General features: G+C 47.0%; 2 protein-coding genes across 3 annotated transcripts in view; both read right to left on the reverse strand.

The window, feature by feature from the left end:
- The window catches only part of LOC126959764 (peptidyl-prolyl cis-trans isomerase A-like), a 399,629-nt gene that overhangs the window by 45,247 nt on the left and 332,698 nt on the right, over positions 1-21,684 (reverse strand). The window lies entirely within an intron of this gene.
- Positions 12,264-21,684, reverse strand: part of FNTB (farnesyltransferase, CAAX box, beta) — a 77,315-nt gene continuing 67,894 nt past the window's right edge. For both annotated transcript variants that reach the window (XM_050799279.1, XM_050799280.1), the window contains 3 exons: positions 21,210-21,321; positions 19,839-19,953; positions 12,264-13,728 (listed from right to left, as the gene is read on the reverse strand). In XM_050799279.1, coding sequence (XP_050655236.1) covers positions 13,597-13,728; positions 19,839-19,953; positions 21,210-21,321 — 359 coding nt within the window. In that variant the 3' untranslated portion in view covers positions 12,264-13,596. The remainder of the gene's footprint in view (positions 13,729-19,838; positions 19,954-21,209; positions 21,322-21,684) is intronic.

A 21,684-nucleotide genomic window follows, 5' to 3' on the forward strand; every position in this document is an offset into this window, starting at 1 on the left:
CACCTTTCTCCCCCTTTCTCAACCCAGCCTGAGAGAGTAAATGGGTGGTGATGGCTTTGTTCATTGGATGAGGTTTTTGAGGTTCAACGGGGATGTAGCCTTAGCTGTGGCAACATTTCTAGATCTAGTTTCTGCTAAGCAAGTGACCTTTGGGGGAATTGGTAGCTCAGAGCTGTGGTTCAGGTTCTCCTGGTAATGAGTGCCCAGTTCAGAGGTGGCTGTTCTCCAGGACCTTTCAGTTTCTAGACAGTTCCAGTTTATTAAGAGGAGGCAGCAGAGCTGCCAAGGACTGGAAGTCAAGAAGGCTCCAACTGCACCGAGTTAGCTCTATTCAGACTGGGACCCAACACCAAACTGAACTGGTTTGACCTTGGAAGAAAAAGGAATTATGGCCAGAACACAGCTCAGCCTTGGTTTTCCTGTCTCGCTGACAGGAAATACTGCTGTTCCTAGACCCAGAGATGAAGTCAAGTCAAATCAGTTCTTGGATTTGTCACTATCTTTCGAATGGTGGAGAGCACTGTGGCTCTTATCAATTGTATGTCAAATCCATAATATCTTTTTTTGTTTAATGGGAGCTGGGGCAGATGGGTCATGTCTCTATAAGAGGCAATTTGAAACATGATCAAGCCTCCAAAGGCCATGATTACATTAAGGAAAAGAAAAATGTTGGGAAAGCAAGATCCTGTTTATTAAAGGTACTTCTTTTCAAGGAAGAGGAAAGAGACTGTAATAAGGAAGAAATGGAAATGAGAATCAGGTTATTGCCTAAAGCCCTCAAGGTTAACATGCTTTCCTCTTTTTCATTGCCCTTAACTATATCTCCTTGTATATCTGGGCTTAAGTATACAGTTGATTTGCTTAGTATTGGTGTTAGAAGCGAGCTGTGGGTGAAGCCATGTTGATGCAGAGATGGAAGTTATGTGAAGCTGGCACCCAGTAGGGACATAGCAAACAGGAAGGGGCAGTCAAGCCAGCATGGGGACAGGTGGTGTCCCTGAGAGCCAGTCCCTGGCTCCAGTGTATTGCCTAGACAAAGGATTGAGCTTAGGCTTCTCTAGATTTCAGTAAACCAGTTAGAAGACAAGGGGCACAGTGGCTAGGTGGCTGGAAAATCCAAACCACCTGATTGGCGTGGTGAGTGGACTTTGGCATGGGGTGGAGGTACCACTGGAAGCAGCTTCCTGGACAGGAACACAGGGCAGGGGAGCTCCGCCTGGAGACTGCTCAGCTGAAAGGGACAAGTCAAAGTCACAGCCAAAGCTCTTTCTGGAATGTGTGTCTAGGAAGTGAGTGTGAGTATTCCCTCAGGATACCAAAGTCTGACCATAGCTTACTCTCTCACAGTAATTGTAATCTCTGGTTTATTTTTTTACATTACTCTGGACAGTCACTTGCACAAAGCCAGATAAGCTGTAGATTTGCTTGGTCACTGTGGCAGGTGGCTTCACTGAGGGGTCTGTTAAGCTTGCTATTTCCCTACCTTTACAGTTGCCCCAAGTGCAAGGGTATTTAAAATGGCCCAGTTTTTAAAGTTCTTGATATGCTAACCCCATTGTAAAACGTCGACAACTTCTTAGGTAAAGAACCTAAGCTCACAGAGCTGTCATCTTAGCTGAGACGTTTAAAAAACGAGACTGAGTAGACGACGGGAGCCAGAGCCCTGAACTGGGACTGAAGTAAGCAGAATTCTGTTTCTGATAATATCATGTGTGTTTTATGCTTGGCCTCTGAAAGCAGACTGGCTGGGTTCACAGTCCTGTCTCTGCCACTCGGCGGCTGTGTTACTTCTCCCAGCCTCAGCATCTTTATCTATAAAATGAGGATAATAATAGCACTAGCCTCATGAGATGGTTATGAGGATTAAATGAGATAATGCTTATAATGTGCTTGACCTCAGGACCAAGCAAGCACTGAGGTGCCTCTGCTGCCATTATCTACACAAAACATGTGAGCAGGGCTGACTCAGCAAGGTGGAAAAAGCCAGCTCCCGGACACCTTCCCTAAAGTGAGTAAGGGTTGACTTCTTGGTGTATCACAAATGCTTCCCACTCCTCAGAGATGTGCCCCATCCTTACCAGGCACAGTGAGTAAAGAGAGCAAGGTGACGCCAGGACTGGACTGACAAACTCTTCAAGACTGAAGCGGCCCCTGTGGGTACATTAATCAGATCTGGTGTCAACACGAGCGAAGCTCTGCCCGTTCCCTCCCACCACGATTCAGTGGCATCACTCAGCTTTGGACCCTGTTGGAGGCCCAGGCAGAACTGCTCAGAAGCCCCATGTGGTGTTACTCAAAGTGGGATCCTTGGATCATGCCCAGGGCTGCTTGTTAAAAGGATTCCTGGGCTCTAACTCCTCTGATCTAAAGTGTGCATTGGCCCACCAGTCAGTTTAACAAGCTCTTTCAGGTGGTGCTTGAGTCACTCAGGTTTGACTCCCAAAAGTAATATAACCCGGGGAACCAAAAGGACACTGTTGGGGAAGTTAGGCACAGCTGAGCTGAATTAGCGAAGTGGCTCTGAGGTCAGGATGAAGGTGGGGGAGGTGGGCTTGTTATAATTCAACCCTTAGAGCTGCCTTCATGAGTCTGCGTGCTCCCAGTAGGGCTCCGATGCTCTAGGGGGCTGGCTGAGCTACCAAGTTATTAAACTTAAGAAGGAAGAAAGCTGAGGGCTGCCTCCACCACCCCCTTTAGAAGCCCCAAGCACTCATTTCTGTAGCATGCCTTGGCTGGCCTCTGGTCCCCAGGCAGGTTTTATAATCCAGCCAGAGCAAGGCTCTCTCTCAGGCCTGGTCACCAGGCTGCGTTCTCAAAAGCCTCTGGGAACATGAAACTAGAGCATTCCTTTCTTCAAAACTGTTTTTCTAGCCTGAAGAGGAAACCCAGGTAGGAAAAAAGAGTTTGCCAATGTCTACACTGCTAGATAGCGAATAGTCAGAGAATTTCCTTCAGTGCCTGGGGTCTACTCAGGCAGCAGCTAACTCATACATCCCCAGAGTTTCCTTGGGAAGGGAATAACATATTTTCTAGTTAACTTCCTCAGGGAGAAAACCAATTTGGCTAAGCCAGGCCTAACTATAGGTAGGACTGGGTGACCGCACCAGGCAGGCCTGTGCATGGGTTTTGGAGGCTCTCCTGGCAAACCCTCATCACCCTGCTGGTAAGTGTTGTCATTTCTTGGTGTTTTACTGGGGTCGGTGTGGGCAAGGAGCCCAAGGAGCTTCAGAATGACTGCCAGCGCGGATAGGGCTAGGGGCTCTGAGCCCGCCTGTCTGGACTGCCATGCCAGCTACAACCCTTAACTTTGGGGTTACATTGCTCTGGCTTCCTGAGCCATAATGTGAGGACAATAATAGCACCAAGTGCCATTGTGAGGCTTAAAGGAGTGTGAAAAGCACATGAATTGTTCCTGGCATTTAATACTCAATAAATACTGTCAAATCTTAAGTCTATCTGCCATCAGATGTCCTGGGCAGTGCAGCCATTTTTGAGTTTTGTTAAAATGTGGAGTGAGGCTGGGCGTGGTGTCTCACGCCTGTAATACCAGCACTTTGGGAGGCCAAGGCAGGTGGATCATTTGAGGTCAGGAGTTTGAGATGAGCCTGGTCAATGTGGTGAAACCCCGTGTCTACTAAAAATACAAAAAAATTAGCTGAGCCTGGTGGCGCACACCTGTGGTCCCAGCTACTCAGGAGGCTGAGGCAGGAGAATCCATTGAACCCAGAAGGCGAAGGTTGCATTGAGCCAAGATCACGCCACTACACTCCAGCCTAGGTGACACAGCAAGACTCCCTCTCAAAAAAAAAAAAAAAAAAAAGTGGAGTGAAAAAACTCTCCTTTTCTCTGATGTAATAAGAGTTTAGTGTATTAAAATCCTTGAAAGGAGAGGTAAATGTATGTTCAATGCTAAAAGGCAGTAAAAATTTGTATGTTTTCTGAAAGAACTTGGGCAAGACCACAAATCTGTTGCCTTTTGGAGAAAAAAAATGGAGTTGGGGAATGAAATATACCCTTGCTGGCTGGCTCAGAGCCATTAACCATTAACATACTGGTGACTTTGTGCTGTTCTTCATTCCAGTTTCAGTTTGTGTTTCTGCAGTGCTGGGTGGCAGGCGCTGTGCCAGGTGCAGATACTGCAAGCGCATCCTGTGCCTGCCCTGTGTTTCTTGCCCAGGGCTGGTTATGACCGTGGGCAAGCCATCGCTTTTCAGCCTTCCCCTTCAGGGACCCCTTGAGCAGAATCTGCCTGGTGGGTGAGGTGGGGCAGATGAGCCTCATGACTGGGCCGAGGGGCCCTCATGCTCTAGCTCACTCTGGGTCCCACGTGCACGCATGCACACAGCACACCCAGCAGGATGGGTGTGTCTAGAAGAATGCCGAGCAGGTGGCCTTGGACAATTCACAACCAGCCGAGCAGGTCCCCTCCTGTGCCCTGTACTAGATGCCAGCTGCCCCAGCAGGCCTGTTGTGACTGCCAGGCCCCATTTAGGATTGTTTTCCTCTGATGTCCTTTGCAGGGTGGGGCTCTTGTATACCCACAGCCTGCTCTGGGCAAAATTATGTAGCACGGTCTCTGCTATTAATTTTTTCCAGTAAATTAAAGGCTAGAGAAGAAGAAGAAAAAGAATCAGGGATCCAATATTAAGAAATCTGAACCCAAACCTTCCACTCCAGTGCTGAACATGGTGAAGGATTAAGCCTCCTGTCAAGAAAAACAAGCCTGACAGCCTGTAGGCCGATAGAGGGAGGTGGGTCTTCTCTCCAGAAGCCTACTTCTGCAGGAACCCAAGAGGATGGAATGAGCCGTGCAAAGTCTGATTCAAAAAATAACCCACTGGGCATGCACCCCCGGTCACTCATCCAGTGGCCAGCTGGCAGCCTGGCAGCCCATGGCTCCCATGCACAGTGCTTGAGAGCTTCATTGTTTCCTATCTGCCGGTGCCATCAACAGCTCTGGGGTGGCAGGGGCAGATCTTGGGCTAAAGGACGGTGGCCAACGGCTTTGGGCCAAAAGGCCACAGCAAAACCAGCCAACTGAGAGGAGGAATGTCATGTCCACAGCGAATACCTACTGCAGCAAGGCTGTAGGAGACTTTGGGGAGGAAGGAGGGACCCTGTTTCCCATCCAGGGCCCTTTGTGCACAGTGGTGGTGCGCAGGTATTTCCAACTGGGAGCCCCCACAGGGTCAGTGGCTGGTCTGTGCACTTGCTACTGGGCCCCTAGCACTGTGCCTGGCACATGCAGATGTGCGTGTGCCAGTGGACTCCAGCCTCGTGATGTACCTTCATCTCTGTGCCCTTGATAGGGCGGTTCCAGGGTTACCTCTGCATGAGTTCAACCCTCAGGTATTTGAACAGCACATAGCCTCAGCCCAGCACTGTGCTGGCTACTGGGGCAATCTAGGCAGCTTATAAAGGCTGGGCCTTGCCTTGAAGCTTAGTTAGAGATGAGACTTAGGCATTTAGCACAAATGGGCATGTCTGGGCTCCGAGTGCCAGAGGAGTTCAGGAGATGGGTCCTCAGTGAGAGTGGTTTGGCACTATGGGAAGGGCAGGACTGCCAGGTGATTGCTTCTCAAGCTCTTGATGGGCTCTCCTTCTGTCCTGCCCACAAGAGCCCAGCTTTGGGCTCCCCATCTAGCTGTCCAGAGAGGCTGGGGAAGGCTGTTGGTGAAGGGAGGGTGGGCCAGAGCCGCCTGCTGTGCACAGGTTGGGTCACCATTCCTATTCCACTTTCACTGATCCCTTGGTATCCAGGCACATGGCAGCCACTGCTTCGGAGAGTGGAGCCTAGCAAGGAACATGGACACCCAGCACTTCTGTCATCACCATCACCATCACCATCTGCATCTGCCTTGCCTGGCTTACCTCTCCATTCAGCACACCTGGGAGCAGTGCCCTTGCAGCCCTTCCCCCTTGACAGAGCTGTGACATTGAGCCCTGCCCTGGTCCAGTAGCTGAGGGCCCAGGCTCCCCTTGCCTCCTTTGTCCCATCAGCCCAGGTACGGAAGGTGGCAATGAAGTGTCACACTTAGGGTAACCAACATGCAGTACTTATGGAAAGACTAATGTGATCAAGGGTTGAGAGAATAGTATACTGAACCTAAATGTACCCATTACATAGTGTGAACAACTATCAACATGCAGTACTCAATGAAAGCAAAGGGATAATAAAAATGCACTATTACTGAAAGTAAGAAAGTGTGGGGTATGTTAGAGAGACAAAGGAGCCAACTGAGAAAGCTCCCAAAGGCAAAACTGCAACAGTTTGAGTAACAACATAAATGTAGCATTGGAACATAATATGAAGTATAAATATTTATGAGTCCATAGTGATATAAAGAAATGATTGAATAAATTGAGAATAAACATCTCCCATGTATTCCCATGTAGAATTCCAGGTAGTTTATGTATTTGCTCTGCCTTCAAGGATGTGGAGCATAACTCCCCACTTCTTTTGTTTTTTTGAGATGGAGTCTTGTGCTGTCACCCAGGCTGGAGTGCAGTGGCACGATCTCAGCTCACTGCAACCTCTGCCTCCCAGGTTCAAGCGATTCTCCTGCCTCAGCTTCTTGAGTAGCTGAGATTACAGTTGTGTGCCACCACGCCGGGCTAATTTTTGTATTTTTAGTAGCTATGGGGTTTCATCATCTTGGCCAGGCTGGTCTCGAACTCCTGACCTCAAGTGATGCACCTGCCTCGGCCTACCAAAGTGCTGGGATTACAGGCATGAGCCACCTCCCCACTTCTTAAGCATGAACTGCATATAGTAACTACCTTGTAAAGGATACATTCAGGAAAGGGAGAAAAAGTAATCTTATGGAGGAACCTGACAAACACTACCTCAGCTAGGCAATGAAGGGTAACACCAGCATAAGCATGATGAAGCAGGTTGATAGCATGTACCCTTGATGTGTGATGAGAGTGGTACTTTACCTCTGTGGCCTTCCTCCAGAAAAACTTATGCATGGCTGTGGCACGGTGGCTTATGCCTGTAATCATAGCACTTTGGGTGGCTAAGGGAGGAGGATCGCTTAAGTCTAGCAGTTCAAGACCAGCCTGGGCAACATAGCAAGAGCCTGCCTCTACTAGAAAAAAAAAAAAAGCTGTACATGGTGGTGTGTGCCTGTGGTCCCAGCTACTCAGGAAGCTGACCAGGAGGATTGCTTGAGCCCAGGAGGTTGAGGCTGCAGTGAGCCATGATCCACTGTACTCTAGCCTGGGCAACAGAGCAAGACACTGTCTCTTGAAAAAACAATAACAAAAAACATAACCCCATCTAGTCATAAGGATAACATCAAACAAATCCCACCTGAGGGATGGTCTACAGAATACCTGGCCATACTTTTCAAAACTGTCAAAATCATCAAAAACAAGGAAAGAATGAGAAACTGTCAAAACCAAGAGGAGTCTAAGGAGACATGAGACATGACAACTCAGTGAAATGTAGTGTTCTGGCTGGGATCTTGGGACAGAAAAAGGCCATTAGGTAAAAACTAGGGGAATTCAAATAAGGTATGGACTTTTATTAGTAATGTATCAAAATTGGTTCATCCATTATGATAAATGCCACCTGTTAGTGGAAGATGTTAACAATAGGGAAAACTGACTAATGGGTCTGTGGGAGCTCTGTGTACTATCTTTGCAATTTTTCTGTCAATCTCAAACTATTCTAAAATGTTTATTTTTTAAAATGCTTTTTTTTTTTTTTTTTTAAAGACAGGGTCTTGCTCTGTCACCCAGCCTGGAGTACAGTGGTATAATCATGGCTCATGGCAGCCTTAACTTCTCAAGCTCAAGTGACCCCCCATTTTAGCCTCCCAAGTAGCTGTGAGCACAGGTGTGTGCCACCACATCTGACTAATTTTTTTTTTTTTTTTTTTATTTTTTGTAGATACAGAGTCTGGCTATGTTGCTCAGGCTGGTCTCAAACTCCTGAGTTCAAGTGATCTTCCAGCCTCGGCCTCCCAAAGTGTTGGGATTATAGGCACGAGCCACCACACCTGACCTAAAAAATACATTATTCTTTTTTTTTTTTGGAGACGCAATTTCGCTCTTGTTGCCCAGCCTGGAGTGCAAGGGTGCAATCTCAGCTCACCACAACCTCCACCTCCCAGGTTCAAGTGATTGTCCTGCCTAAGCCTCTAAGCCTCCTGAGAAGCTGGGATTACAGGCATCTGCCACCACGCCCGGCTAATTTTGTATTTTTAGTAGAGATAGGGTTTCTCCATGTTGGTCAGGCTGGTCGTGAACTCCCGACCTTAGGTGATCTGCCCACCGCAGCCTCCCAAAGTGTTGGGATTACAGGCGTGAGCCACCACGCCCGGCCATGCATTATTCTTACTGTTATTTTGTAAGCGCTGTATTTCTTCAGGGGGAGCAGGGGGTAAGAGAAAGTTTCCATTAAGCTGGACCAATGACGAGTGCCCTGTCCCTGCCCTGCCTGATTTTGTTCTTGGATGTGCCAGAGAAGCAGGAGGGAGGAGCAAGAGGCCATCTGGCCCCAGTTCCCCAGCTGGTGGAAAGCAGAGGCAAGGAGGGTTACTGCAGGAAAGTGAGAGGATGCGCAGGAACCTGGTAGAGGCCCCTGGGCCAGGTTGGAGAAAGCTGGCTGCTGTTAGGCTGTGGTCAGCTCCCAGGAAGACGGACTCCACAGCCTCACTGAGCCACATAGCATCACACTCTGTACTGGCGTGGCATGCCCCTGGTGCAGCAAACATCACTCTATGCCACACACTTGGCGGCAAGTGGAGACCTCACTAGAAGGGTGAGGGGCCTGCCCTGCTATTTGCTGTCACCATCCCTGACTTAGTGACAGATGGAAGCTGGCATTCAGGGCCTCAGTCATCCAGCCTAGAGGTAAACCAAGCATGTTTCACCAGTGCCCCCTGTTCCCCGAGACCTCTCACCTTCCTTCAGAGGCCTGAGGTGGTAGAAGGGCATGGGTTTTGGAGGCAGCAGATCTGGGCTCAGGCTCAGGCACCACCACTTGACAGCTGGGAAACCTTGGGTGATTCACTTAAGCTCTCCGACCTGTTTCTCCAGTTGTAAAAGGCAGATAATACACCTGCTTCACCCACCTTACAAGGTTAGTCAAGGATCAAATGAGAGGCGGTAGACCAGGAGGGACTGTCTTAGGGGTTATTGTTTGGGTAGATGAGGCAAGAGTGGTCAGCACTTTCTTAAGCAGCAGGTAAAGCCTTGGTCTTGGGGCTAATTGGTAGTAGAGTTTTGTATATAGTCATGCCACATAATGTTTTGGTCAACAACAGTGCATGTATGACAGTGGTCCCGTGAGATCATAATACTATATTTTTACTGTACCTTTTCCATGTTTAGATTTACAAATACCACTGTGTTCCAGTTGCCTACAGTATCCAGCATGGTGACAAGTTGCACAGGTTTGTAGCTTAGGAGGAACAGGCTACCCCATCTAGCCTAGGTGTGCGGTAGGCTGGGCCATCTAGGTCTGTGTAAGCGCACTCCATGATCACACAACAACAAGATCACCTGACTGCTTTTCTCAGGGCGTATCCTCGTCATTAAGTGACATGACTGTATTAGGTTGCTTTCAGTTGCAGGTAATAGTAAGTCCAACTCACATTGGCTCATATAACTGAAAATTCAGAGGCCACATGGGCCTCAGGAGCCATGTGATCAGGGCCATATTTCTCAGTCTCAGAGCATGTGCGTGTGCTGGCTTCTCACGCTGATTTTCTTCTAGGTAGAAAAATGGTTATAGGAGGCCCAGGCCACACATTCTACCATCCCCTAAGAGGAAAGAGCTGCTTTCCCCCTGTCGTAGTGTCCATGACATCTCTCTCTTTAGACTGTTTTAGGTCACATGCTTATGTTCTGAATTGATCACTGGGGCAAGGACAAGTTATGCCGACTGGCTTAGGCGTGAGTTACTCCCAACCTGAACAAATTACTGGGGCAAAGAGGGATAAATGAAAATGATTGGGTTAGCCAATCGGGGCCTGGGCCTGGAGGTAGGAGGGCATCAAGCCCAGGCAAACCTTTTGGCTGCTACAGGCGGGGAGGAGTGGCATGGATGCCAACAGTGTCCCTACAGGCTTCTATCCCAGTCATAATCCACTGTTTGAGAGCAATGGCCATTTGCCTCTATAGCGTCCATTTACCCCTTTGGCAACAATCCTAATTTGCATTTGGGGCATTGTTCCTTCCCCTTTCCCAAAAACTATGAAGCCTCATTTCCCTCTCATGGGAGAGGCATGTGACCAAGATGTCGGCCAATTGGTGCACTGTATTCTCCAAGCCACCGGACTGCTTCTTGGAAAGGCACTTGGTTTGATTAAAGCCAGTGAAACACAATGATACTCGCTGGGAAGGAAGGCTGGGGCGGCACCAGGTGTGCCTGTCTGCTGAACCTGACCCCAAGAGGAGGTAGGGTCTAGAGCTGTTGGTGCTGCCATTTTACAACCCCATGGAGAGCCTGAGATTGAGGCTAATGTAGAGAGATGGAGGGAGGGTGAGGAACCTAATAGGGCCAGCCTAATTCCTGGATTCTGCAGTTTCAGAGTCCACAGATTGCCTCTGCTTTAAAAGCCAGTTTGGGTCAAGTTTTCTACCAGTTGCAACGGTGTCTTATACTCTCCTCCCTATTCAAGGGCAGTAAATGCCACCAAGCCGTGCATGTGGGCGACTAGAATGCTTGGTCCAATCCTTACTATTTGTCACTTGACACTAATATTACATGAAAAGCATCCCAGTCATGAAAGATATGGAAGAATGCTCAGTAATACCATGAAGGGAGAGCAGTTTGGAACCATTGTTTACTGGTATTGTTATCTCAGGGGTGTTTCCCCTGATTATCCATGAGGTTCTCTTTATGCTCTGCTCCCTGTAGGGTCTGGCAGGCTTCCCAACTTATCTGGTGTTCAAAGTGGATCTAAGGGTGAAACTGGAGCCCACCTGGATATAGAGATCTATATTAGTTTTGTGTTTATTGATGGGAGAAAGTCGTTATTTGGGGTAATCCACCTTGAATGCTACATAAATGTCTTCTACTCAAGGATTCACATGATAAATCTCTCCAAAGGTACGGTGGCTCACACCTGTAATCTCAGCACTTTGGGAGGCTGAGGCAGAAGGATCGCTTGAGCCCAGGAGTTTGAGACCAGCTTGGGCAACATGGTGAAACCCCATTTCTACAAAAAATACCAAAATTAGCTGGCTGTGGTGGTGTGCACCTGTGGTCCTAGCTACTTGGGAGGCTAAGGCAGGAGGATCTTCTGAGCCCGGGAGGTTGAGGCTGCAGTGAGCATCCAGCTCACTCCAACTTGGGTGCATTTGAGCAAGATCCTATCTCAAATGAATGAATAAACAAATCTCTAGGACCTACCTTGAGAGCTGGCAGGAAACCCTCCGGAAAAGGATGTCTCATGGATATGCCAGTGTAAACTCTCCTGAAATAACCCTTTCTCTTTTCTACCCAGACTAACTTTACCTACCCTTCAGGGCCCAACTCAGATCCCTCCCTCTTGGTAAAAAGCCAGTTCAGACTGAAGCAGTCCTTTCTGTTAACCACACTAATTATTACTGCAATTAATCTCACAATACCTTGAGGCTCCTGGTGCTGAGAGGATTTTGCCTTTTGTTATAGTGATGGAAAGGATGCATTTCAATATGTTGCCTTGCAGCGCAAACCTTTGTTAACAGGGCAAAAATAGCACACGGGGCAGGAATTACATTCCTGGATGCGCATTTGGCTTATTTACATGGATTTGGGTGTCCTCTACGGACACCATCGTCTTTCCCCTCCAAGAGGGTCAGGCCACAGGACATCCATGTTCTTGGCCTCCCATGGGAGAGGGGCTCTCACCAGAGGAAGGGAAAGCCAAGTGGCCACAGAGTTCCAGCCTGTCCCTGGGACAGCCCCTGCCTCTGGCCAGACATCCACCCACCCTTGCTGAGTCAGCCTGCTCTGGGGCTAGGGCTCAGTCCTTGCTGTCTGTCAGAGACAGACCGTGAAGTGCAGTGTGTGGCGGGCTGGGGCATAGCACACCAAATTACCCCAGGGAGCTTGGAAAACAACTCTTCCCACTCTCTGTTAGGCCCACAGCTTCCTCTACTGGAGGAGACAGCATGTGAGGACGGAACTGGGCCATTCCTCTGTCACCACCAATACAGACAGTCTGGAATCCTGCGCACAGGAGACTGATGATCCCTGAGCAACCTTTAACAGCTCCTACCATTGGGCACTTTCTTGGTACAGATCACAAATAAGAGACATCATAGAAAATGTTATTCTTTTATTATTTCAAGGAGGTAATACATAGCCCAATATGTCAAAGCAAAAGGAATTAGAGGCAGCAAATGGCCAAGTTTTTCTAAGAGCCTCATGCTGCATCTCTGAGCTCCTGTCTGCCCGCAGCCCACAGCTGCTTACATGAAGGCCAGGTCAGTGGACAGATGGCCCAACTCGACACTCCACGGACTGAGAAAGGGCTCAATGTGCAGCACAGCAGAGGCACTGCCAGGACCCAGCACGCTGGGCGGCACCCCCCGCTGCCACCACCAGCTCCAGAGCTAGTGCCTTAGTGGCAGCCAGCGTGTCTAGCACTTGATTTTATTCCTGTGAGCCTAGAGTGGGCAGGACGTGAATAAATCCTGAGTCATAAATTAAGGTGAAAGACTTAGTAGTGTTAATACTCTGGGTAAGAAAAGACAGCACAGTCTTGGAGGAGAGTGGGCTTGGAGTCTGGTGGAAGAAAGAAAGAAACCCCCAGAAGGGCCTCGGCCTGCAGGCACTGCCTTGAGGCCATCAGAGGGGGTTTTCATGGTACATGATGGGGAGGAGTGAGGCGGGGGGCACTGGAGGGCTGCTTCCTCTGGCACAGTTGAACTAGAGGTTCATTTTCCACTCATAATTGGTTTCCCAGGTCTAACTCACCACACCTGGGGCTGAAGCAAGTCTTGCCAGTGCACCAAGCGTGGCCTTGGACCCTGGAGAGATGCAAGGCTCAGTTCTCCAGTGTTGAAGCGGAGGGGCTCCCAACTGAAGGAGATCTTTCTCCCCCCACCTCCAGCTCGTTTCCCTTGCAAATGACCAGGGTGTGAGTCGAGAGGCAGAGGCACCTCCTGGTGCAACCCCACCACAGTCTTCCAGAGAACTCATCTTGGTGGGACTCAAAAGCCCAGGCTTGGCATGGAGCAGACTTATTCCGCCCATGGGAGGGCACCCGGTCTGGTGACTGAATGGTGGCGTGCAAGTGGGAGTCAGCAGTGGCTCTGGATGTCGTAATACTCAGATGCCATTCATCTCTATGTGATCGTCCTGGCTGGAGAGCTGGTGAGGAGGGGCTGCCTTCCTCCTGGCGTGTACTGTTCACCAACCACACCAGCTGGGCTGATAGATTTTTGGTTTGACAGGTGTGGAAAGAATTTTTAAAACCAGCCACTGTGTTCTCCAAACCCAGAGCCACTGGTTTTGTTTGACAAGAAAGGACAAAGAGAACCACAGCTCCACTGAGGCTAAGGCTTGTGTAGCACAGAATGCAGTATGTATCGAAACGTATAAACCTTGTCTGGGGAGATGGGTGGGCACAGAGCTGCAGGGACCCAGGTCCTCTAGTCAGTTGCAGGCTCTGCCGATGTCTCATCCTTAAGCTCCTCAAAACCCGGGACTGGCTTCTGCAGAAAGTATGTAGTGGCCTGGATCACCTTGTCTGGTCCAATGTTGTACACTGGGTGAGTGGGCTGCTGCAAAGAGAAGAAAAGGTGCCAGTTAATCACCCCGGTGGTCCTTGAAAACGTAACACATCCTTTGCTCCATGAAAGGCACTTCTAAGAATTTAGTATAAGGAATCAGAGATACACACAAAGATTTATCACACAAAGCCCAAAGGTTCAAAAACGGTATATTTGCTAAAACTATCTAGTCCATGGGACACAGGGTAATATACAGCCATTATAAACATGCATTTAAATATTTAATGATATAGGCAAATGCTTACAACATATGTGAGAAAACAGTATGTGCAATACTATCTCAAACTTTTTTTTTTTTTTTGAGACAGAGTCTTGCTCTGTTGCCCAGGCTGGAGTGCAATGATGTGATCTCAGTTTACTGCAACCTCTGCCTCCTGGGTTCAAGAGATTCTCCTGCCTTAGCCTCCTGAGTAACTGGGATTACAGGTATGAGCCACCACACCCGGGTAATTTTTGTATTTTTAGTAGAGACAGGGTTTCACCATATTAGCTAGGCTGGTCTCGAACTCCTGACCTCAGGTGATCCACCAGCATCAGCCTCCCAAGGTGCTGGGGTTACAGGTGTGAGCCAATGCCCAGCCTCAAACTTTTTTAAAAGTGTATTTGTACCTGTGATATATATAAATGGCAAAAATCGTACCCATACCAAAAGATTAACAGTGATATGATTGTTTTTAATTTTCTTATTTGTATTTTATGTATCCCAATTATTAAAACAATAAACATGTATTTACATTTATAATCAAGAAAAAAGGGGCTGGATGCGGTGGCTCATGCCTGTAATCCCAGCATTTTGGGAGGCTGAGGTGGATGGATCACCTGAGGTCTGGAGTCCAAGACCAGCCTGGCCAAGATGGTGAAACCCCGTCTCTATAAAAATACAAAAATTAGCCGGGCATGATGGTGGGTGCCTGTAATCCCAGCTACTTGGAAGGCTGAGGCAGGAGAATCGTTTGAACCTGGGAGGCAGAGGTTGCAGTGAGCCAAGATTGCATCACTGCACTCTAGCCTGGACAACAGAGCAAGACTCCATCTCAAAAAAAAATAATAAAAGAAAAAAGGACCACAACCCTATTATGTAGTAAGGCTGTTAGGTCATATTTAAACTCCATGATGTTATTCTAGTACATCACAGAAACCCAAAAAAAATTTTAGATATGACACGGGGCATAATCTTAGGCCAATAATCAGGATTCTCCCACTGTGGGAGAATGAAGAAGGGGACACAACTGCAGGAGAGATTTTAAAAATTTTGAGAGAATACTATGAGCAACCTCATGCTAAAACATACAAAAATTCAGATAAGCAGTAATTTTTAAAAACCAGAAAAACTGTCAAAATTGACTTAAGGAATTTTTAAAGGCCTACATGAAGAAATTAAGAACAACAATTGCTTATTCTGCCACCCCCACATCCCCTAAAAGATACTAGACCTAGATGGTTTCTCAGGCAAGTATTATCAAACCTAAAAAGAAACAGATAGTCTCTGACCTATACAAACTTTTTAAGAGACTGAAAAAAAAAAGGGGGGCCAGTGGGGGGCCAGGTACAATGGCTCACACCTATAATCCCAGCACTTTGTATGGCTGAGGTAGGATAGCTTGAGGCCAAGAGTTCAAGACCAGACTAGGCAACATAGCAAAACCCTGTCTCTACAAAAATTTAAAAACTAGCAGGTTCTGGTGGTGTGCACCTGTAGTCCCTGCTACTTGGGAGGCTAAGACAGAAGGATAGCTTAAGCCCAGGAGTTCTAGGCTGCAGTGAGCTATGATCACATCACTGCACTCCAGCATGAGTGACAGAGTGAGATCACGTCTCTGAAAAAGAAAAGAAAATGAAAAAAGGTAAGAGGAGCAGGAAGCTACCCACCTAATTTTATGAGGCTATGATATTATCCTGAAACACTGGAAAAGGACAATACAATACAATTTTATATCAATCTTTCTTATGAATGCACATGCAAAAAAATCCTAAATAAAAGTACTATGCAAACATACTGGCAAACTGAATCCAGCAGTATACTGAACAAAACACACAGACACAGACACACTGTCTCTACTATGACCAAGAAGGGCTTATCCTGGGAATATAAGGCTTAACATCAGAACATTAATGAAACATATCATATTAAAGAACAAAAATCAGATGTGGAGAAAGCATTCAATAAAATTTAACACTACCTTATGACTGAATCTAACAAAAACAACCTAGCAAATCAGGAATAGAAGCAAATATCACTAACTTGATATAATGTAACTATCACAACCCTACAGTTAACCCTATCATGCTTAATGGTCAGATTATAAAAAGCCTTCCCATTATAATCAGGAGCAAGGCAGGAATGCCCTCTATTACCTTTAGCCAGGACTATGTGGCGATATTAGCCAACAATACAAGGCAAGAAAAATAAAACGGAAACTTAGACAAACTTAAAACTATTAAGAGAGTTCAACAAGGTAGCTGGATACAAGATTTATAAATATTATTAGCATTTCTATACACTAGTAACAAACAGTTACAAAATTGAAAATAAAAAAGATTCCAGTCACAAGAGACATAAAAACTGTAAATTAGACTCAAAAAAAAAAAATGCTAGTCCTTTATGGAAAAAATTATAAAAAACCATTGAAAGACATTAAATAAAAGAAAAATTATGTTCATAAATGGAAGCCTAAATATTGAAAAGAAGTCAGTTCTCTTTCTACTCCTGGGAAGACAGGAAGAAAAAAAAAAAAAAAGTTGCTTCTCTCCTATTAATCTAAAATGTAGTGCAATTCCAATAAAAATCCCATTAGAACTTGACAAGTTGATCCTACAATTCACAGGAAAATGCAAAAGGCAAAGAATAGCCAAGGCAATTTTGAAGAAAAACAACAAGGCAGACAGGACTTGCCTACCTGTTTTCAGACTTGCTTAAAAGAGTGCAGATAGGCAAACAGACCAAAGGAACAGAATAGAGAGTCCAGAAACAGGGCCCCTTCATGTATGGAAACTTGAGGGTGTGGCACACATGACATACACATCAGCAGGAAAGGCTGTAGACTTCAGTACATGGTGCTGGTTATCCATATGGAAAAAAGACAACATTATATCCAAGCCTCGCTGTACACAGAAACCAAATCCAAGAGAATTAAAAATCTAGATTAAAAAGGCAAGCTTTAGACTATTTAGAGGTTACACTTAATGACTTGCTGCAGTGCCTTGTTCATTCCCTTCATAGCATGCGTCACAATTTGTAATGTATTTGTTTAATGTGTGCCTCCTTTTGTCTGCTTCCCTCAAAAATGGTAGATTTCTTAAGTAAATCCTCACCTACCCTCCCCCCAAAACAAACCCCTGAACAACAGAAAAGACAAACAGATTTGACCACTTCAAAATTAAAATATTAAAATATTTTTGTGGGGAAGGGGTGCTGGGGGCAGGGTCTCACTCCATCTCCCAGACTGGAGTGCAGTGGTGCAAACAGAGCTCACTGTAGCCTTGACTACCTGGGCTCGAGCGATTCTCCCACCTCAGCCTCCCAAAGTGCTAGGTTTACAGGTGAAAACCCCCATATCTGGCCTAACATCTTCTATTTAACAAAAAAACACTAAAAACAAAATGCTATGGTTTTGATGTGGTTTATTTGTCCCCACAAAAATTAATGTTGAAATCTGATCCCCAAGGTGGCGATGTTGGGAGGTGGGGTTTATGGAATGTGCTTGGGTTCGAGGGGTGGATCCCTCAGGAGTGCCTTGGCACTGTTCTTGCAGTAGTGAGTGAGCTCTCACTCTTGCTCTGGGGAGTCTGGATTAGTCCTTGAGGGAATGGATTAGTTCCTGCAAGGGTAGGCTGTTACAAAGCCAGGGTGTCCTCAGGCTCTCCTCTCTTTGCATGGGTTGGCTTCCCCTTTGACTTCCACATATTATAATGCAGCACAACCCTTGCCAGAAGCCAGAGCCATGCCCTTGAACTTCTCAGCCTATAGAACCATCAGCTAAATAAACCTCTTCTTTATATATTATCTAGTCTCAGGTATTCTTTTATAGCAATAGAAATCAGAGTCACAAAATGAAAAGACAAGTCACAAGCTAGAAGATATTCACTACACACATGTAACTGACAAAAGATTAATATCAAAAATATACAAAGAACTACAAATACTTAAGGGAAAACAACTGAAGCTATCCATCAGTAAGAAAACGAGCACAGAAGACAACACAAATGGCCAACGAACATTTGAAAAGATTTTCAACCTCTCTAGTAATCAGGAAAATGCACAATCAAACAAATACCATTTCACATCCATCAAATGGCAAAAAGGAAAAGGTCTGACTATGGATCGGTTCATCTTACACAACCATGCTGGGGAGCAGTTGAGAGATATCTATCAAAGATGACAATGTGTGTCCCCTTCAACCCAGCAGGTCCCCTCCTAGAGACATTCTAACACATGAACCCAATGAGACAGATACCAGAACATTCACTACAACACTGTAATAGCAAAAAATTGATAACTAGCAGGAGAACAGAGAACTACACTGGGGTACATTTATACAAGTGAGTATCATATAATAGTTAAAATAAATAAACTGGAGCAACACATGTGAACACAGATAAACCTCAAAAATAGCAATGGTCAGTGGAAAAAGCAATGCAGAATAACTGGTATAGTAGGTACCATTACAAAAAGTTTGAAAACATGCAAGCAACTGTTATATTGCTTATAAACAACTATATATTGCTTATAGATACATATGTATGTAGCAATAGTACAAAAACATTCACAGGCATGATACATGTCAAATTTGGGACAGGGTTACCTCTGGAGAAGGAGAGAGGAAAAAAAATTGGAAGAGGACTATATAAGAGGCAAATGGGGAAAATAATTAGGGCCTGGAAAAGCTGGGTGGCTGTTTTTCTGATTAAGGATGAGGTTGAGCATCTTTTCAACTATCTATTAGCCATTTGTGTTTCTTCCATTTGAAATGTTTCCCAGTTAAAAGAAACAAAGACGGAGCCAGGCGTGGTGGCTCACACATGTAATCCCGGCACCTTGGGAGGCTGAGGCGGGCGGATCACTTGAGGTCAGGAGTTTGAGACCAGCCTGCCCAACATTGGGAAACCCCATCTCTACTAAAAATATAAAAATTAGCTGGGTGTGGTGGTGCACGCCTGTAATCCCAGCTACTCAGGAGGCTGAGGCACAAGAATTGCTTGAGCCCGGGAGGCGGAGGTTGCAGTAAGCGAAGATCATACCACTGCACTCCAGCCTGGGTGACAGAGTGAGACTTTGTCTCACAAAAAAAAAATTTTTTTGAAAGGAACAAAAAGGGAAGGTTAAAACGACACAGATAAGAAAATAAGGCAGTGACCTAAATGGGAGCAGCAGGCCATGTTTACACCGGTGGAAGTAGGGCTTAGTAAGAGTAGGGAACTGCACACACACATTCAGGACAGTCTGCACGGGCCCTGTGATTTGGTCACTGGGGACAGTCTCCATTGGATTCATGTCTCAGGCTCACGTCTAGGCTCAGAGCACCTCCACGTTGTCCTCAGCTGGCTGCAGCAGTGAGCATCCTGCCCTCACAGGGCTATTGTTTTTTGAGGAAAACAGACAAACACACATTAAACAACACACCACCAACTGAGTAAAGTATCACAAAGAATATGAACAAGGTGCTGAGGCAGAGCGTTCTGGGGATCTCATTCTCTGAAGAGAAGGCATCTAAGCTGAGCCTCTGGGGGAGATGCGGCAGGCAGTGCTGCGCGGCTGCAGTGCTATCGTAAGCCTGCTGCGACTCACAGCCTCAGAGTGACACGTGACTGCGGCCTCCTTGAGGGGAAGCTAATACCAGCGGTGGGCTAGGTCCTCAGCCCCGGGATAAAGGCACAACAGCTCTGTGACAGATCAGACCGCCCATCCAGAACCCTGAGCTTGCCCAGAGGTGCGTCTCCTCTGCGGTCACATCCTCACTAACGGCCGCACAGCTCGAAGGGCACAGGGACCACAAGCTTCCGCCTGTCCACACAGGAAACACAGCCAGTTCTGCTCACTTGGAAAGCCTTCTGTCCTCAAGGTCCCTGTGGAGAAGGGGTGTGAAGCCCTGCACCCGCCTTACCAGAGCGTTTTCGGGCACACCCAGGACCACATCATGCAACATGGCTCCGCTGCCGAAGTGCTGGGCTATGGACAGGCCGCTCAGGCAGTAGCAGGTGTGGTAGAAATCACGCGACCTGTAAGGACAGGCAGCTCTGAGCAGGCACTCCTCTGCTCCGCACACATCTACGGGTGCAGCCACACCAATTCAGAGACCACTGTGCTATCACATGTCCCCCCCGTCCTCCATGTGGCTAGAGGAGGCATGGTTTTCCCAGCAGTGTTATTTAAAGACCCACAGGCTGAGCACAGTGGCTCACACCCATAATCCCAGCACGTAGGAGGCTGAGGCAAGAGAAGAGTCTGAGGCCAGAAGTTCAAAACCAGCTTGGGCAACATAGGGAGACCCCCGTCTCTACAAAAGATTAAAAATTAGGTAGGTGTGGTGGCAGATGCCTGTAATTGCAGTTACTTGGGAGGCTGAAGCAGGAGGATTACTTGAGCCCAAGAGGTGAAGGCTGCAGTGAGCCGTGATTGTGCCAGTGCACTCCAGCCTGGGTGACAGAGGGAGACTCTGTCTCAAAAAAGTAAGATACAATAAAATAAAAGCCCCATCCTCCAGCCCTGCCCAGCAGCGGGAACTGTAATTTTTTTTTCTTTTTTTTTTTCTTTTTTACCTTAAACTATTAAGGGTTAAAGGAAACTGTAATTTTACAGTCAGTCTCTCCAACTGTCTTCTGGAAGGGGCTCTCCAGGGGCAGTACTAGTGATAAACTGATACACTTCTCTAGAAAAATACCTAAATATCTAGACATGGGCCACATTCTTCCTGATAAATTGCTGGACCAGGCCTTCCCCTGGACACCAAGAGCAGCAGGACGTGTGTTGGGGTCGGGGGAGACAGAGGGTGGGGAACAAAGGTTAGAGGACTTATTTTATTTCCCTTTTTCTTTTATAACACATAAGCCACCTCAGATTTGAGCTTAATTATTTAATCCACTCTAAAATAGTTGTCATGATTACAGTCTCTGTTTACAACACTCAGGGGTTTTAAAATCCTGTCTCCTATTCTATTCCTATTCTATTTAGATCAGTTTTTGTCTGTTTGTTTGTTTGTTTTAAAGAAGAAGAGTTATCTACCCAGCAATCTGTTTCCCTGTCTGGGGGAGGTGGTTGCATGCAAGCTGGGGGACAAGATGGGCAGCTGGAGGTGCCAGGATCAATGGCCTCGAGGGCTGCTCCCAACTGGGTGCTTTTCCCCATACAACCTAGCACTACGCAGGTGCTAAGGGTGACATCTCTGCTCTTGAGGTCTGGCTCTGAGTAGGCCTGAGGTGCACGCCCCTCTGCTCTCTCCTCCCCCCTCTTCCCTCCCCAGAGAGAAAGCACTCACTTGCCAGGTTTATCCAGAAGCCCCCCTGCAGGGCACTGGCAGCACATCAGGATGTACTCCTGCAGGGCCTGCTGATGGAACATCCAGTGGCTCATGCTAAGGGCAGGGTCACCTGTTGAAGGGCAAAGGATCAGTAAGGGCCTGGCGGATCCAGCCAAGTATCAATGACCTAATTCCGCTTTCTCACCGGGGGGAACAGTCAAGGTTTCCTTCTCCCCTTCCTCTTCCACTCATTCTTGGTACAACTGCTATCTTCCCCATGTCCTACGCACGGCATGTCCCTTCTCCTGAACTTTGACACGTGTCAAAGAGCAGCAGTTCAAAGTGGCACTTCCACTTTCTTGAAATGCACCCTGTTAACGTGGATGGTGATCCTCAACCACATCTCTAGCAGGCAATGAACTGGCCTAGCTGTTGAACTTACCTTCCCAGACTGACCTCGGTGGCTGCTCCCAACTTGGTCCACAACTCTACC

The sequence above is a fragment of the Macaca thibetana genome, chromosome 7 (genome assembly GCF_024542745.1).
Source record: "Macaca thibetana thibetana isolate TM-01 chromosome 7, ASM2454274v1, whole genome shotgun sequence".
Lineage (NCBI taxonomy): Eukaryota > Metazoa > Chordata > Mammalia > Primates > Cercopithecidae > Macaca > Macaca thibetana.